This window comes from Amblyomma maculatum, chromosome 2, assembly GCF_055883805.1.
Source record: "Amblyomma maculatum isolate TAMU_Amacu chromosome 2, ASM5588380v1, whole genome shotgun sequence".
Lineage (NCBI taxonomy): Eukaryota > Metazoa > Arthropoda > Arachnida > Ixodida > Ixodidae > Amblyomma > Amblyomma maculatum.
Genome location: NC_139345.1, coordinates 140160976 through 140180298, shown reverse-complemented (window position 1 = coordinate 140180298; position 19323 = coordinate 140160976). Strand labels below are relative to the sequence as shown.

At 46.2% G+C, this 19323-nt stretch overlaps 1 protein-coding gene across 1 annotated transcript in view; it reads right to left on the bottom strand.

The window, feature by feature from the left end:
• The window catches only part of LOC146200076 (nephrin-like), a 91502-nt gene extending 72501 nt beyond the window's left edge, over positions 1-19001 (bottom strand). The window contains exon 1 of the mRNA XM_084595339.1: positions 18860-19001. Coding sequence (XP_084451465.1) covers positions 18860-18986 — 127 coding nt within the window. The 5' untranslated portion in view covers positions 18987-19001. The remainder of the gene's footprint in view (positions 1-18859) is intronic.
• Positions 19002-19323: the final 322 nt, after the last annotated feature.

The window sequence follows — 19323 nt, the reverse complement described above, 5'->3', positions numbered from 1 at the left end:
ACTTGAAGCTATTCATTTGAACCGTCACAAAACTCACCACGGGATTCTTCACTGTCACTGCCGTAAACATTGAGAGCGACGAAAATACAGATTTTAGGATCAGTTCTGAAAAGAAGAATTCCCCACACCACTTATATATTCCGGGGAGACCTAAAACAAACTTGCAAGCCAGCTGATATTTAGATTTTTTATAATATTGGTTACCTAGCTTCCATGAATAACTGCAGTCACTAATGAACTGAACCATCCGTGGCGGTCTGCAAACTAGCTTGAAACTGGCCGCTAAAGATGTATACTTTTTCTTCATAGGATTAAGGAAGAGGGAAACACCTCTATGTTTTATCATATCTTTTCAGTTCCCTCTGGCAAGAAAAAGCCAAAAAAGAACTGTTGAAAATATCCCTGCCTCAAATTGGTAATCACATGCTCAAAACCGACATAATACTCACAATAGATATGAAGAGAAAAATTTAAACAATGATTGTAAACCATACGCAAATGTGAAGCGGTTGGCATCACATGACAAATATTTTTGGATCTTCTATCCCCCTCTAACACATTAACAAGCGATTTAGTGTTAGCACGCTCACCCACGACGTGTTATGAGCACTTTGTCTCTGGGACGTCAAAGTTGATTGCGTCAACGACGAATGTCCTGGAAGTGGTCTTTCTTTTAGTATAGACTGCGATGTAAGAAGACAGCTCGATCGGCGGGCGGCAATCAAAGCCCCGTTTCAGGCTGTGTAGAGACGTGACCAGACTTGACTAGAATGCTGGTATCGCGTCCTTCGGGGCCGAATAAAACAAATCTCAGGTCATACGTAACAAAGAGGGCTTTTGGCGTTCTTGCATGCACAAGGCAGAGCAAATCCCCCTCTCCACCTTTAGGGGAGAGTGCAGTAAAACCCGCACGTGGCTCCCGCGGTCGAGAAGGGAGCGATGGACCTTTCACTGTACGGCGTGGCTTGCATGTGGGTTGTCTACTCTCTGCTAGCATGTGTTAAAAGCCTCTAGCAAAAATTAGCAACCTCCAGAATAACACCTAAGCCAGCCACCTCTCGTATTTATGGGGCTACCTACCCACCGTCGCCGTATTCAATAGGTTCGTCCGGCCAATCTTTAGTCTTCAGGAATGTTATCTCTTCCAGCACGCACATCCACCTCTACCCCTAGGAAGCACTACAAGCAGACAGAATACCTATATTATACGGAATAAGGTAATGTTACCGCTTGAGGAGAATAACGGTGGATGGGGGAAATTAGACCCCATTGTCCCAAGAAACCGCAGCTGATCGGACCACTTTAAGGCACTTTCGGGCATTTTCTGGGAACAAGATGGGTGCCCTGAGTATCCATCGCACCCTCTTGTGGATATATACACGTATCCATCGGAGTACCTGACAAAGTATGCGTAAGCACCCTGTTTATGTTTTGATGCAGAAAAGCATACAAGAGTATTAAAGAAAATAATGTCTAATATAGTTAACCTGCAAAGGAGTTTGCTGAGACATGTGGCGCCACCTGGCGGCCGACGGGGGCTAATAGTGAGGTGGCGCAGAAGCTGACGCAGTGTACATTGCGGCCGCTGTGTTCCTTTTGCGTTCGCGTTTTGTTATCCCAGTGAGTGCATTTACTCATTTAGTGACTTCAATGGTCTCGTGCGATGCTTCAACTACTACAGATGTGAACAAGAATAAAAATAAGCGCCGGGGCGACGAGAAAGACTGCCACAATAGCGAAAGAAACCTAAGCGTACCGCTTGCTGGGAGAACCTGGGGAGAATGATGAGAGAAGTGAGTAGTGCCTGTGAGAGAGTAATGTAACTGAAATTCGTTTTGTTATATATCCAATGGCGTACAGACGCCAAGGGGATAAAATATAAGACGATTGCAACGGTATAAACTTCTGACTCCGGGAGTCGCACGCTGGTTGGAGCACTCTCCTCAGTACACGCTCCACGCTGTAAAATCTGGCGTATACTGGTATATGCTGCGCAAGATACAGTGGCATTGCCCTTTTAAAGGACGTATCGTCCAGGAAAGCAACACAGTCGCGCAGCCGCAGCATCGAATTCCATCCGCGTGTCATCGGAGGCTAAATAAAGAAAAATTGCTCGTGGATCTGTGAACCGGATTTCTAATGCGGTGTCTATTGGGAACCACAAAGCCAAAATATGTTCAAAACTTCCAATTACAGATTTGAATAAGCATATTTATCTGTAAATTAGTTCCTAAGATGCTGAAAATGTCGAAGTGGTGAAGTGTGGCGGCCCTGTATACTGTGTACGTGGAGCATGGAACTTAGTTCTATCTTTCCGCGCCAAACATTTCTCACCGACTGCTGAAACGGCTCAAGAGTTTCTTGTCCCAGACGATAGACCGTTCCATCATTAGTAGCAACAGTGAAAAATCCCAACTCCAACGACCTCATTTACGGAAGCTTTGTCGTTGAGTGCCAGCATTTCCCACCGGCTTTCCCCGAGCTTGAGGTAAGGAGGTACACCAAATGCATGCCAGTTGTTGTTAAGAGCTTCAGTTTTTCAATGATGTAGGAGGCCTTCTACTCCCCGCTCCGGGCACGCAGGTCTATGGGACGGAGGCCTGGGCCTCCGCGACTAAATGCCAGGTTTCGTTGATGACGCACGCTACAACCGCACAGTACTTGCAATCGCCACGACATCCTTTGTGTTTTTGAGCACATTAGCATAGATGCCGTCGATGCCAGCTGATGACGTCAATTTTAAAGACTCGATTAGTTTCAAGATTCCATTGGATGCAAATGTGATATCTGGCATGATGTGATGATTATACGAGGAAACAAGTGGAAGGTTAGATTAAGTATTTCCGCTACCTTGTCATTGGGGACAGGCTGTCCTTCCTTATTTATTAATGATAAAGGCTTATTGTTATCTTTGGGATTAATTGCATTCCATAATTGCGTTAGATTAGAGCGAAGTAAGTTAGGCAGGGTTGATTCATAAAAAGAGCGTTTAGATTTAGTTACCTCTGAGTTGTATAGTTCGGATGTATCCCGGTATTTCTGCCATGCTTGTCGACTGTTGGTGTGTTTGGCTGCACAGAATTGTCGATCCTTTTTGTTTTTAAGACGCCTAAGTGTATAATTAAACTAACTGGAGGAACTACGCTCGCTAATACTTATGGTCGGAATATAGGTATTGATTAGTTCGTGCATTTTAGATTTAAACATTGACCAGCTTTTCTCGACAGATTGCACATAAAAATAAACAGATACAAATTCCCAAAACCTTGTTAGTTCTTCATTGAAGTCTTGATAGTTAACTTTGTCGTATAATGTGAGTTTCTTGTTGGTTTTGGCTGCCCGGTTAAGTTTGGTTAGGAATATTTCATGGATTACTTTATGATCGCTAACTTCGTCTAGGTATGAGTGAGGAGGAATTCTATCAAAATGAGTTGTAAGTACGAGATCCAGGATGTTAGCTGAATGACGGGAATGCCTAGTTGCTGAGTCAACGATCTGGGATAGCGAAAATGTTAGGCATGTGTTAATAAAGTCGCTTTCAGTATTATCCTTCGAAATGGTGAGGGTGATGTCAGGCCAAGTAATACCAGGGAAGTTAAAATCGCCGAATATAATGATTGGGGAATGCGGATACAAGGATCGTACAGAGTGAAGTGCGTCATGGAATTGGGACCCGAACGAGCTGTCGTGATCAGGTGGGCTATAGCATGCGCCTACGATGATATAGGGGTGTGTCGCTCAGCAGCAAACGAACACAATTTCTAAAGAATTATGAATGGTTATTCGATGGCAATTCAAATCCGGATGAGTAGCGATAAGAGCACCGCCGCCGCGTCTGCTGCCGCGGTCGGCAGGAAAAACTTGGAAGTTAGGGTGGGAGGGAAAATTTTCTGAATCATCTATAGATGAATGCAGCCATATCTCAGTTAGTGCTATGACATTAGAATCTGATGAATCAATAAGGTTAGCAAGGATATCACGTTTCGGCAGCACGCTCCTTATGTTAGTGGAAAGGAAGGAGATGGATTTCATTTGGTTGTCATGGTTGGCAAGCGCCAATTGCTATGGTGAATGAAGAACAACTTGTTTGCTGACCGGATTGTAAACGTCCTTTCCTGTTTCCAGTCTGTTGTGGCGAAGAGTACTGCGAAAGCTTTGTTTCTTTTGTAATTCGATCGTTTTTCCGGGCTAAGTGGGGGGCTGGAGAAAGGTCTTGGGCTACATTAATATTAGGATGCTTTTTTTATCTGCTAGTTGCAAGTAGCGTTTGTTTGTCCTTAAAATGGGCACCCTTAACTAGAATTGCTCTGGGTAAAGCGCCCAAGCCTACGGGCACGCTCAGTGTCCCTCGCTTTAATAGAAAGTTTCAAATGTTCTTTAGTGCAGGCGATTACCTTTTCCTCAGACCTCGACCAACTTTCGTCGCACTTATCGTCCACCCCGTATTACACTGGTTGTTTCTCCGCGCCCTATCTTCGGCGTCGTTTGCTCGGGCAGTTAAAAGTTCAACCTGACAAACGTTTGCCTCTCTGAGCGTCTCAACACTACCTACATCTGCTTTAATTATCGTAAGGGATTGGTATTCTTCTTCAATTTTGGTTAATCTTTCTTTTATATCTTGTTACCGCGCGGTTACCAGTTAGCGGTTACCGCGCCATGCCTCCTGTAACCTCCGCAGCACTGTCGAAACGTGCACCACTAAGACAAGTGTTCGTCATGGTATTAAACTGTAAAGCGAAACCACGAGGAAATTATTATGCTGCTGTAATCAAACAGCAAGAACAAAAAAAGAAGTAACGGCGATTGATCTCTTCTCAGGTTCTCTCTGCACTTTCAATGTTCGGGTATGGCGTGTGAACGCTATAGGTAAATGAAAAGCTGCGTTTAAAATATTTTTCATTCATTTAATGATTTCCTAATTCATCATCACATATCCGACAGATGCCCTGAGACAATGAAATTCAAATTGTGCGCGCGGGTGTTCCGTCGTGAGTGGCGCGCACTTCGCGGTGACGTCGACACTGTTCACGTTCTAAACATGACCATTCTCGAACAGGCGGTGTCCTTTCGTCAGTATTGGCTTTCGGAAGTAACTCTGAAGACATTCGATTGCCTTAAAACCGCAGAAAATGAGAGATGAGATGCTTCCCGCCGTACAACGCGAACGCAACCCGACCGCGCTGGCCGCCTCAGATTAATCGGCGCCGCCGTTGGCGGCGCTGCACGCTGCACTCCACTAGCGCCGCCTGGCCACTGCAGGTTGCCTATATCGCGCTGTAGTCTTAAAACAGTGATTGCACGTCACTTATAATTTTGTCCCCGTACCCCTTTAGCATCTAAACGTCTAACAAAACTCTTCTAAGAAGTTGTTCTTTGCCTTAGAATTCATAGGGCACTAAGTCTAGTATCATTTTGTAAGCCGAATATTAATGCCTAATTTTTTAGGAAAATAGAAGAATTCTGAAAAAAATGCCACTTCGTACCTTAACTTGAGTTATTGCCTTTCTGGTAACTAAGGCGTAAAAAAATATTGAGGGGATGTATTATTACGTCATTTATTTGGAAATGAGCCCGAAAGGTCTTCATTTCCTTAAATAAATAACACGGAAGGTCTGGTATATAGTTGTAGGTTAGCAAAAGACCAGACACTTTTCTCTTATCGCCATGTGTGCGCTGTGCTAGTTTGAGGCAAGATAATCAGGTCGTTTTCATTTTTTTATTGCAAACACCGCCTTGTGCCGCCACTAAAAGCGGCAGTAACAACAACATAATTCGGTATCGATTTCTGGCGTAAACACTGTGCGCGCGATCTTAAACACATTCGCGGAACGCCCACAGGAGTTAAAACTCGCTTCGTCGTGAGAATGGGTAGCGAGTGGTGAAGCGTATAGCGCTGAAGAATATATGGCGCTTAAAAAAAAAAAGAACCTAGATGAGAGGTCCTCAGCGCCGCCAAAGCGACGTACCGGGTGGCGAACGGAGGGTCACGGCCCAGCCGCTCATTCAGTTTAAGGTCCTCCACGAAGCACGTTGATTACAGGTTGATCTATGCCTCGCTTGTTATCGACTCGAGCTTGAAAGAATGAGATCATACTGGCACGACAAGCTATAGTTCGCCATGGGCACGGGCTTGTATGCATGAACGGTGTACTTTCGGTCTTTGCATGCCAGGAACCAAGGAGCGGGGCGGACTCAATTTAAACTCGGATGGCTTGATGAATGCTCTCGTGCCAGCGTCGAGAAAACTGGCCATCTTCAATCCTCGACACGAGACTAGAGAGGGGGAAAGGAAAGAGAGAAAGTAAAGCTAAGGAGAAGGAAAATAAGAGAAACGAAGGAAAGGCTTCGCAGCCAAATACTTCAAAAAATGCGAAGTACATGAAAGTTCATAGGTCTATATATATATCTGCTAGTTTTGGACGAGACCTGTTTGAGAACAGTATGTGAGGGAAGTAGGGTTTTCCGGGAGTGTGTCGTGTTTCTATACGCTATACAATGCCTGCAATGCTGAGCGAGATCTTTCTTTTTTTTTTCTTCCTTCTCTTTCTCTCTATTTCGCTCTCTCGCTCATTCTCGGGCGGGCGCAATGCTCGCGCCGCTCTAGATGCCCGAGTGAACGTTTCTCGCTGCCTTCGCTGCCGCCTCAAAGTGACCCATTCGTCTTCCACGCCCGAGTTGAAACGAACTCTCACGTCTCACGGGTGCTCCTCGGGCCGCGGTTCGGGCGCAGCAAGGGGAAGAGTGGATTTGAAGTGGTGAGCAGAGGTGCAAGTGGTGCAGAGAAGAGAAGGATGGGAGAAGGCTAGAATTGGAAGACGCTGAGAAATCGGCGAACGAAAGGCGCTTAGAAATTTGATTTAAACCCTAGTTGCGTCTGTAGAGATAGAAGCAAATCTTGCTGCCAAGAAGCGATACCGTATAACACATTTTTAAATATTTATCTTCTTTTTTTTTTGCGAAGAAAACTAGAACGACGTTGGGGGAAAGAGCAAAGATAGAAAGGGTTGCAGCGCTGAAAAGGCTTTGAATTATGTGATGCGGCGAGTTTCGGCGAGCGCTTTAATTTTGAGACGAAAAAAATAACATTTGTTCTCTAACGCACGCCTCAAACCCAGTTCCTTAACTAAAGCTTAAGTGCGTCTTTCCTTTGACGGACTTTGCTATCCGATTCTTCCATGATCAATAATGTCGGCTCAATTGTTTTTACGTTTCGCGGAATCCACAGCAGTTGGGTGTGGTTTGCTTTCTAAGCTTTGCTGCCAAATAACATTGGTCTGTGTAAAATAAATGAATGAACATTGTCGGTGAAAACCTCAATGCAAATAGTAAAAAAAAATAGCGACACCACGTACTATCGTGAGCACAGTTAGAAGAGCCCTGGCCCTGTCCAAGTTCCGAAGTGTGCCACACTGCGTGGGGGCGCCACGTGACGATGCGCTCTTAGAGGGGAGGAATCCAGCGTACAGTGCAGGTCTCGACACTAGAAGTATAACTTCAGGTGGCGCCCCCATGTTGTGCGGCACGGTTCGAACTTGGATCAGGGCTCTCAAACTTTTGTTTAAGATGCAACTACCTCCGACTACACAAGATAAACAAAGCACAAGTCGCGAAGACCAAGCTTGCCAGTGAGACCAAGATTTGTAAGCAACTCCCATGGTACTCAGTGGAGTGTAATCCTTGGAGCGTTTGCTGTGAAGCTATCTTTAGTTCAAAAAAAAATCTAGTTTTGCTTTAGCTCTGGTTAACCCTAGTTGAATTGCGAAAGCAACGGCGGAAGCTTCTTTTGCCGGCTGCATTATTGCCCTATCACGCCCTATCAGTGTAAGGTGCTACATTGTTGGGGACATTTAATTCTTTAAAGGTATGACGTGAGAGCTTAAGCTACCAGCCCACATTTAAATTCATGCTTCAGACAAGCCGTATGGACGTGCCTGCGTGTCGTAGGGGTAACGAATATGCAAACGGTTCTGGCAGGCTGATTCTGATATCACCCTCTCATATGAAAAGAGCGACCCGAGTTTTTTTTTTTTTTTTTCGAAGAGTTTGCCACAAGGCATAAGGTGAGAAAGGGGGAATGGGATGCAGGAGATAGAAAGTTAAAAAAAGGAATGAAGTCCAGTTCTGCTTATGTATTCGAGAGTTGGCAGCTCTTGTCCCTGGCATAGCGCTAACGTGACTTCAAATGTCATAGAGGGATCAAAGACGTGAGGATAAACCGCTATAAGAATGTCATTGCCATTAATGTCAAGGAGCGAAATGCACTAGAGAGTTTGTCCGGCATCACTCAGCAATATTAACGTACGCCCTTTCACTCTTCAAGAGAGCGGAACTCAGGCTAGCGTAATTTTAATGTTGACATTGCCATCTGTGGCGCCTATTTGCTTATGCTAATCAAGCCGGTGACCAATGGCATGTCGATAACCCGAGTACAACGCCAGGAAGCTTTACATGCATCAAGCTGACTTTCACGGGTTACTGCATACCATCGTACGTGAAGGTTGGGCGCTTTCGACACCGAGTTCGACCTCTCGAGCCAAAGCCTTTACAGTGCAGAAAGTCCATGAGGATCGGCCACGTGAGTGCTGTACGTGTAACAACTTCATCGTGTGCCTGAGACTGTCCGAGTGACACATCGGTGAATCTGCCCTCACTCCCGTGACCCTTACGATTCTTCATCTAGAGATTGTCCCCGTCTGAAGACTGAGCGGGCGGTACTGAACCAAATGGTGCGGGACCATTTGTACACGCAAAGATGTCGCTGCTATGGTATGGCGACGTCGTTTACGCCGCCGAAGGTTGCTGCAGAAATGAATAACCTTTGAAGTCAAACTCCCAAGTGTCACTGCAACCGTTTCGACTCCATCAACAGTCATAATAAACCAAGGGAACCCAAAGTGATGGCAAGGGACCTGCTGCACTAGAAAAAACTTGACGATCACTACCAAAGTTTTCTACAACTACCGGGCCTGGAACATTTCTTCACTCCAAGCGCTTAACGCTTAGGACTGATCCAGCCTAAGCGCATGCCCCGGACCGTGACCAAGACCTGCAAGTAATCGCAATGCTCACGTCACCGATGAATGTTATGCGTGCTCTTCTTTCCGACCTGCGCACGTCAGCAGCACAAAAGTGCTGGACGTACTGCATCCGGTTCTTGCAGCTTTACATAGAAGGCACCATGGCTACATCGAATATAAATATTCAAAAGACTGTCAAGAAAACTTTTATTTTTCAGTGGAATGCCCGTGGACTCCAGTCCGGAATTTCAGATATTCGGCAGTATGTTTAGAAATATCACTTCCCAATTTTGGTTATCTATGAACCGAATCTAACAAAAAGTTTGCGAATATCCCGTTATGAGGCATTTGTATCTCCAACACACAAGATAATTAGCAAGGTCATCATTTAAATTCGGCGTGAACTTACATACGCGCTTCATTCGGTTCCCCCTAACAACAAGAATCAGTATGTTTGCTTGACTGTGAAGAGCCGGGCCTTCACAATTACGCTTGTGGCTGTGTACTTGGCACCCTCAAGACGCTTTGAGGCCGAAAACTTGAGAGCTTTGATCATTTCAATGCTCACCACACCATGTGGGGAAGAGTTACGATGAATCTAACGGGAAGGAAGCTTGTGTCATTCGCCTCTGACCATGGTATTCAGTGGCTTAACGACGGAACTGCAACGTACATTCGCGGAATGACTTATGACAGCTGCTTGGACTTGACATTCGTTTCGTAATGCCTTATCAGCAGCATCCAGTGGTTTTCAGGTGGAGCAACTTAGGGCAGCGACCATATTCCAACTTATCCGATTATCGCCAGCCATGCCACATCCCCCTTAGCTCAAAGTATGCAGCGCATTGATTGGACAGTTTTTAAAGCACGAATAGAGGATGCCTGCGCAGAAGGATTCTCCACAGGTTTTGAAGAAAAAATTAAGCAGGCCATGGAAAACGCAACATATTTATTGAACCTAGTGAAAACTGCACCGATCTCGACATTTAGTTACAACGACTGCGATCACTTCGGCGGAGAGCAGAGCGTAGAAACGGACGCACAAAGTCGCACCTAGAACTCAGAGCAGCAAGGCTCACGCATAAGAAGGTTCAGCGCAGGATTCAATCCCCGCAGACGCGACACTGAAGGTCTTTTTGTGAAAAGCTAGATCCACACAAGCCTTTGTTATGCGTTTGGAGTGTCATTCGTGGTCTTCGCACGTCCCCTCAACAGCGTCTCCCGTTCAAATCTCTGTTGCTAGATCAAAGACGTAGTGATGTAGAAGTAGCCGAAGATTTCTGCGCAAGAATAACAGTCACACAGAACCTATTCGCAACACTGCATTGCTGCGACGTTCCCCCTTCGCGGGATTTATATATGGATCTTCTCTTCTTCATAGAGTAACTTGATACTGCGCTGGCATGTAGTAGAAAGTCATCATCGCCAGGGCCCGATGGTGTTACATACTCCGCACTATCTAACCTTGGCCAGGAGGCTCGACGGTATTTTTTGAACGATATGTGATGGTGCGATGGCACAGCTCCTAAGGAATCAAAGACCAGTTGTCTGGTTTCACTTCTGAAACCGGGAAAGTCACTACTCGACCTTGCGTGCTACCATTCAATTGCACTGTCTAGCTGCGTAAGCAAAGTCATGGAAAGAATGTTACTAACACGTGTCGAATGGTACCTGAAGCGATACCAAATTTATCCAGATTTTATGTCCGGGTTTCGCCGTGGGCGCTCCTCTGTCGACCGTCTGGTTGACCTCGTAAAGTCTGTGCAGCTCCAAAAAGCGTTGAAAAGATGGAAAGTAGCATTGTTCTTGGACATTAAGGGCGCATACGGCAACGTAAGACATCAGCTCATTTTGGACGCCCTGTTATCTGATGATATCGGAGACAGCAAGTTCAGTTGGATACGCAGCTATACCTGCCAGAGGAGTCCCTTTACCTTCAGACTGAAGGTGGACCAACGTCTCTATTTCGAATTTCGCGCCGAGTTCCACAGAGTGGAGTGCTCAGCACAACGCTATTCAACCTTACTCTCGTAGGCCTCGCAGACTTATTATCACAATCTGCTTAAATCTCCATCTGTGCAGATGTTATATGTATTTGGCCATCCAGTGTGACTCAGCCCCAAGTACGTACGAGGCTGCGAAAGGCTTCAACGATATTGACGTCATACATTCGTCTGCAAGGCCTAGATGTTTAGACGGAGAAGTGTCCCCTTGGGGCATTCACTCGCAAAAGAATGTCACGTTACCCCATATATGCATCAATGGCAAATCTATTTCCTACGAGAGAAGTCACCGGTTTCTTAAAGTTGTCATTGACAGAAATCTTTCGTGGAGGTCTTATCTCCAAGAAACGAGAAGCAAATTTGTAGCGATTGTTCAAAATCTCTCCTTCCTCGGGGGAAAGACATGGGGCACATAAGTGCACTCGGTACTCCAACTGTACCGGTCACTCTTTCTGAACTACATACGATACATCTTCTCCATATTTATTAACATTAGAGAAACAAACCTCAGGAACCTCCAAGCTCTGCAAGCTCAAGCTCTTTGTATACACCTTCAACTTCCCAAATGTGTCTCAAAACCAGCAACTGTTCTTGTAACCCGGAATCATCCTGTTACCACCAATATTCGGCACCTAAAGAGGGTCCCTAGTGATCATCTAGCAACCATTCCAATAATTAGGACAAGCGCTGCATTCGCCAAAGATATAAAAGCCCATCGCACCTATATTCCTTCGATTTTCACCTTCCCCATTAGATTGCTCGTCGAGAAGCAACGTTGCTGTGCCGTTTATGGCTCGATATTGCGTTCCCCAACAAATATGCTTTCAGGATTAGAATGGCCGACAGCCCTGCATGTGAAAATTGTAGCTGTGAAGAGACAATTGAGCATCATGCCTTGAATTTGTGAGTGAAAGGTATAAGCTGCGTTGAGCGCTGGACCACCTCGATCCTCGTCCTTTAATGGCGCATAAGATTCTTGTTCCGTGGCCACGGCAGTCGACCGCTTTTAAGGCGTAAAGGACCCTGTTTAGTTTTCTAACAACCACCGGCATGTGGGACCAACTCTGAGTGCTCTACGTCCCCTTTCTCTAGCCCCTTTTATTCCCCTTATCCCTTTTCCTCAGTGTAAGATACCCAACCGGAGGACTTTCTGGTTAACATCCCTGCCTACCATCCTCATCCCTATCTGTCTATCTATCTGCGCCTCTTAGCGGCTTACCGACGGCCACTCGTGGTCTCGCTTTGTCTGTCATAGTATTGCTTTCACAGTAAAATAATAAAATCGGAAAGAATATTATAGGGATTCAGCTATTATTGAACCAAGTTTTACAAGCGTTAGCCATCGGCCACAGCCGCAGTCGCTGCTAAGCTTCGTTCTTGGCTCACTTCCGCGCTTGCTAAGCTCCTCGGCAACAGGCTGGTCTGGCGTCTCGCTGTTTGATGTTCTCGGCAGCCTGTTTGGCTCGAGTGGGGCCTCTGTCTTTAGCGACATGGCCTTTCCGTATGGCGTATTTACGTGGGTTAAAGGCAGGAGCTGCACAGAGGGAACTTCACGAAGCCGAGAATTTGACGGAATCCCGTCTGGTCGCGGATTTACATGAACGAGAGGCAAGAACAATGACGAAGAAAAGGAATATGCTTCCTTTATATTGTTTTAAGTACAGTGAAGCGTCACTTGAACGAAGTTCAAGCGACCTTAGGAAAAAGTTTGTTAAAATAAAAGTTTATTGAAGTGAAATAAATGTGTGGAAGATTGTTTCCATTAGCTCCAAGAAACGTAGGTCGTTCAAATCTTATCTCAGGCCATTTATTTGTCACTGCGCTCATTTGCAAGTAAAGAATGCATAACCTTTTGCAGGCAGACCTTTTAAATGACTACAGTGGTCTTGAATGCAGTCACTGTGTGCAAGCTCCCGAGAACCTTACCCATCACAACGGCCTGCTGAGGAGAAAAGGCTTTCATTTTCTCCAAGCAGATCTAGGTTAACCAAAATGCAAACGTTCGCAATTCTTGAAGCCAAAAGGCTTAGTAGGGCTGAAGATCTGGCTCTACGAATGTACAGCTAATTAGGCGTGCAAAGACAGGTATGAATTCGGCAGGTTACAAGCAAGTTTAGACAGCAAGTTAATTATAAACCTAAACAACGGACTTTTTTTCACGCGATAATGAAGAGTGGTTCTCAACATAAAAATATGGAACAAAGAATGCGGGTCGTGCTTTTTTAAGTGCTCAGTATGAAGTTCAAGACACAGGATGGTTCCTCGGAAAATGTTCGTAGAACTGAAATGAGCAATAACTGAAGTTCGTTAAAATGTAGGGCGTTTACATAGTGTTCAACGGAGCTTCGGTTGGGAGATTTAATAAAGTTCGTACAACTGAATGCTTCGTCTAAGTGACGTTCGTTAAAGTGGTACTATTTCTTTTCCTCGTCGGTGTTTTTTTCTCTACTTCAGGTAGAACTTCATGAAGAAGGCTATGTTCAAATCACATCTCAAGAGTGCGTCAAGGAAGCAACGGCGAGATATTGACATTATAGCCGAAATCAATAAGAAATTGCCATTTGAAGATCGTGTAACGCGAAGGGTGGAAAGCTATGGTTACTAAGCGTTAATGATTGGATTCTCAGGGGAGGGAAGCGCAACAGAAGTGACGGAAAATTTAGCAGAAGAATGAGATGAGGAGTTTTCGATACAGCTGGCACAGAAAAAAGTTAATATGAGCAATATAGGGCAGGCCTTTGACATGCAGTAAAATTTAAAGCTAATGATGATGGTTATGAACTATGTGTTTGGTAGCATTTGACAAAAACTGCAATAGTGACAGTGCCAAACTTTCAAAGGGGAGGAGAGCGTGGCAATATTTCACGTCTCATGCTTTAAGCATGTTGCCTGAAAGCAAGCGCAGTAATTTGTATTTTAGAGAGAGGTCGGCTTACCGAGAAGTGCGGAATATATGTCTACTATTTCTGCACGCCCAGAGGGAAACACCAGTGCAAGTCGACTTAGAATCCCGGCAACATTCATGCTGCAGCAGAGCCAAAGACGGCGTGCTACTACTCAGGCAAGCTTAGGTGGCCTAGCAGATAAATAACAGGAGGCGTGCGCACAAGGTCTAGTCATTATTCTACTAGTGAGTAATTTATGACAGCTGTATGTGTGTGGATAAGGCTCGCTACTAGCATGCATATTAGCGCGCGGTTATTTGCGTTCGTCTTAACAATAAAAATTTCCGGCGTTTTATTTTATCAAAAACCAAAATGCAACGGAGGCTTGATTTAACATTTAACGCACACGTCGTAGCTTGAATTGGGCACTGATGAATCAAGTTCCACTGTTCTATGAAGAAATGAGTCGCTTTTGTGTAGAACCGCACAGCACTGACTCCTCGACTAAAGAGAAAGAGCGGCCCGTACACGACTGCAGGGGACGTTCGTCGAAGTACTGCACTGGTTGCATCGAGGGCAACGGAACTGTAGGCGGCGCGAGAATGGGCGGCGGTGAAGGAGGAGCCCGACTCTGCAGAACTTCCGCATATGTGGGACGGTTTTCGGTCCCCGACAGCAATGGCGGGCTTGTAACTACAGGCGAAAGAGGGCTCTTGAGCACTTGTCGCACCTCCTCCTGCACTATAGAAGAAACGGAAGCTGGCGATTGCTGCAGGGGGTTCCAGAACTTGCTTAGTTCTTCGCGCACGACACTGCGAATTAGTTCACGCAAAGCATCAATACGACGCTCGGAAGATGCAAATGACTCCGCGATTGTGCCAGTATGGAGAGGTCGGTTATAAGCCGCGGCACGTTGTTGTAGCACCCTTTCCATGTTGGCGGCCTCCGAAAGGAATCCGTTTACAGTCGACGGTGGGTTGCGCACAAAGCCTGCGAACAGTTGCTCTTTCAAACCCTGCATCAAGTGCCTGACCTTCTTGTCCTCGGACATGGCGTGATCGGCTCGCCTGAAGAGGCGCGTCATGTCCTCGACGTACGCTCGGACACTCTCATTCGGCATCTGGATGCGAGAGTGAATGGCACGTTCTGCATGTTCGCGACGATCCGCGCTAGTGTAGGCCTCGAGCAGTTGACGACAGAATTCCCGCCACGATGTTAACACTTGCTCTCGGTTCTCGAACCAGATCCGGGCGCCATCCGCAAGGCTGAAGTAGACGTTCCTTAGTTTGGCAGTATCGTCCCACTGGTTAAAAGCAGCGACAAGTTCAAACTGAAGGGACCAGTCCTCCACATCCTCAAAGAGGTCCCCATGGAAAGACTTCGGTACCCGAGGGGCCTGCAAGGTTTAGTATACAGGCCGGTGCGACGCCCGTTACCTGCTGAGTAGAAGCACTGGATGTCATGTCGGCGGGTAATGGCTGAAACTCCGGAGACAGTTCCTGGAGCTGTCGACTGGAGCGATGCACGGGTATGTCCAATGGCACAGGGCTGGCGCGACGTCTTTCAGATGGAGACTCTTGCATAGGTGATCTTACCCAGCACCTCCACCAGAATGTCACGTACAAGCCCTATTGCAAAAACCAGCGTCTCCAGTGCGAAACCAGTAAGATTTTCGCGCTGGTTTTGCACTGGATCTGCTGGGCACGCTTGAGTTCTGCGATATTCACTGGAACAGAAACGGGAAGACACTGGCTGCACTGGTGCGATGGAAGAAAAACGCTGGGATTAGCCTTTTGACGCTGGGTGTGTCGCTGGCATCCGCGATGCACTGGGAGAAGCGCTGTATGTGCGCTGGGGCCGCACTGGTCCCAGTGCCCCAGTATAGCCGGTGCGGCCTGCGGCGTCAGCCGGAGTAGCATCCCTCAGGGGCCAACAGGGCAACAGCGTACTTTCGATCGAACATCGGGTGGCATATGAAAAATATGGTTCAAGCAAGCGCTTTTTGCTGCGAAGTTGTTGCGCATTTGCAAGAAAACGAAGGAAGTATTTTTTTTTTAGAGTTTCCATGTTTCCATAGGTCGTTTCGAGCGTTTCGAGAGAGACAACGACCGCCGCGCCTCGATCTCATGACACACTGGCGATTAACGCACAACTAAAGCTGGAATTGAATAATGCGGGCCACCATGCATATCCAGCTTCTCAGCTGATCTTAAGGGCACTCTAACACTATGATCACTGCTAAAACGTTCTATGCGGGCTCAATCGCAGGCGAGCGTAGCCTGCACCACGTCCCAGTATAAAAAGCAGAAAGAAAAACTAAAACCAGGAATAGAGTAGTTTACCGAGCGATGGGCCCATGAGAGAAAAGCAACAACATACAGCGCTTGTAATACATAATATTTGGCGTGTTTCTCAAGCTTTTGCGCTCCTTCTTACTCTGCGTATCAAGCAGCCGAGCCCTCGGTCATCGCAACGCTTCCCGCAATGTTTACATACAAATAAGGTTTAGTTACACGCAATTAGGGTCATCGCTGCGGCGCTTGCCGGTATTGAAGCTCGGTCGCACGCTTTTCCTTGAAGGCTTCTACTAAAGCTCCGTGTTCAGCGAAAATTACGCCCACGGTAGCAGAGCACCACCCAAGAGCCGGTGTTGGTAAATTTGCCAACGATGTCAAACTCCACATGTTAAAATGATTCCAGTGCACAAAATAGCGCGCATAGGCACCCAGAACATTAGTTGCAAGTCGTGAGAGCAGACAGCAAGCTAAAATGATCAAGAAGTTGCAATTGTTAGAGCGGTAGCAATGTCCTGTAGACTGCGGAACATGAAGTCCCAACCTTATAAATGCGAGTCATGACATAAAATGCAGAAATATTTCAAAAGCATCCAGTTCTCGTGGCGGTCGAGTGGTTAGCGTGCTGAACTAGTGATTGATATTTACCTAGGAACGTAGTTCGATGCGCGCTTGGTGCACTATTTTTGTTTTTACTTTTTTTTTAGGTTTTTTTTTTTATGTACCTTACTTGTTTCGTTACTTTTTACTTTTTAATTTTTATCCCACGCCTTTTTTTCTCCGGGCGAACAGTGCCGCCAGTGCGGAGCGTCCCAGTATGCCGCGTCCCAGTGCGCCCAGTTTCCAGCGTCATACTGGGACCATAATCAGGTATGACGCTGGAGCGCTGGCACCCAGTGGCACTGGTTCTTGCAATAGGGAGGTGATTGACGATATCAAGAATAGCAAGGGGTTAGCTCCGACACAACAGCAGTGAGCAGCACAGACGCAAACCCGCAAGCGACACTTCGTCGTCCTTTTTAACTTCGTCCTCCTTCACTCAGTCATGCGCCACCTGGCAACGCTAGGTGGCAATATATACAATCTGCAGCAAAGCTTGTAGGTCTCATATAAGTAGGCGCGACCAATCTAAAACGTACGTCCAGCGCACATATTAGGAAAAATAAACTCCTTGTGCCATTCATCTAGAAATTACCCCCTTACACAGTACAACGAAATGTTATTGCCTGGTATTCTATAGGAGTCATTTTTGTCCACAATCTATAAAAATGTTTTCCCTGATGCTGCATCAAGCCTTGTATGACCCTGCTTGAAGATATCAGACAGGCAAATATATCCTCGCTAGTAGGCAGGACAAAGGAGAGACAGGAATCTCACGTCAAGAAGTGAACAAAATAAAGTGAATAAATTTGGGTCGTTAGTAAACAGTTGAACAATTTCGCCAAGGTAATTATTCATCAGTATAATTGTATGAAGGGCAAGAGGCCACAGTCAGAACTGGGCGTGGTCTTACTGATTGGTTTCCGATTGAGAAAGGAGTGAGACAAGGCTGCATACTGTCGCCCTGCCTATTTAACCTATATGCTGAGTTCATCATGAGGAAGGCCGGTCTGTCTTCAGCTGGAGTGAAGATTGCTGGGAAGCGTATCAACAACCTTTTATATGCGGATGATACCACTTTAATGGCAGAAAGTGAAGTGGAACTTGAGACTTGTGATGCGCGTACAAGAAGAGAGTGAGAAGTTTGGGCTTAAACTGAACATTAAAAAGACAAAGTTCATGGCGTCTTGCCCTATCAAGTCCTGGAGCATCAATGGACAAGAAGTGGAAGCTGTGGCAGATTTTCTATTCTTGGGCTCCAAGATTACCTCGGAAGGAGACAGCAGCCATGAAATTAGGAGACGCCTGCTTCTGGGAAAGAGAGTAATGGTTAGCCTTGACCGCCTAGTAAAGAGCAGAGACATTACACTGCCAACCAAGATCCGTGCAACTCGTGCCATGGTCTTTCCAGTTGTGATGTATGGATGCGAGAGTTGGACTGTGAAGAAGGCTGATCGCCGAAGAATTGACGCGTTTGAATTGTGGTGCTGGCGGAGACTCTTGAAAGTTCTTTGGACGGCTAGAAGATCAAATCAGTCGATATTGTCGACCATATAACCTGGCTGCCCATTGGAGGGTCAAATTCTAAACTTAAAGCTCAGCTACTTTAATCATCTGATGAGAAGAGAGGAGTCGCTGAAGAAAGGTGTGATATTGGGAAAGGTTGAGGGTAGCCGGAGGAGCGGTAGGCAGCGAACGCGATGGTTAGATGGCATTCTCTAGGTGCTGCAGATGAAGTTATGTGATGTTGGGAAGATAGTGAGAGACCGGGAAGCGTGATGTGATATGGTCCATAGGATCACGAAGAGTCGGACATGACCGAACGACTCATCTGAACTGAATTATACATCAGACTATCATTCCTTAAGAAGTAGGAGTCGGCGTGCAAAGTTGAATTTCATATAAGCTATCTCGTCTATCTCTCACATATACTATTTTTTCATACCAGGCACGTACACAATCAACCAAAAGTGCATGCATATCCCCGCGTAGGAGCACTGAAACAAAAGTAAAACCATAAGCAGAGGGTACTCCTTGAGCACCGAGGGAGGAGTCCTTACCGACGACCTGTAGGCGCACGCTGGCGTTGCGGCCGGTGCCGTCCCGGAAAGTGACGACACAGACGTACTCGCCGGTGTCCTCGTACCGCAGTCCCGTCACCTTCAGCGAGAACGGGTAGCCCACCATGTGGAAGTAGGCCCTGCCCTGCCACTCGGGACGCGCCCAGCGGACCACCTGCACACACCAAGGAGCACGGCACGCGTTGACGACCGGCTGCAAATAGCTATCACCATGAACATCATAAACTTATGTCTCTTTATAAGTAAAATAGTATAATATTCTCTTTCTGTGCGTGTATTATACCCATAAATATATATATTAAAAGTCATAAAATGGGCATAGAGAGACATGACGTTTTTTGCTTTTTTTTCTGAAGCATGTAGTTTAGTTAAGCAGTCAGAACAATGTCTTTTGACATGACGACCACACAGGTTAACATTCTGGGGCATGGTATACGCTCTTG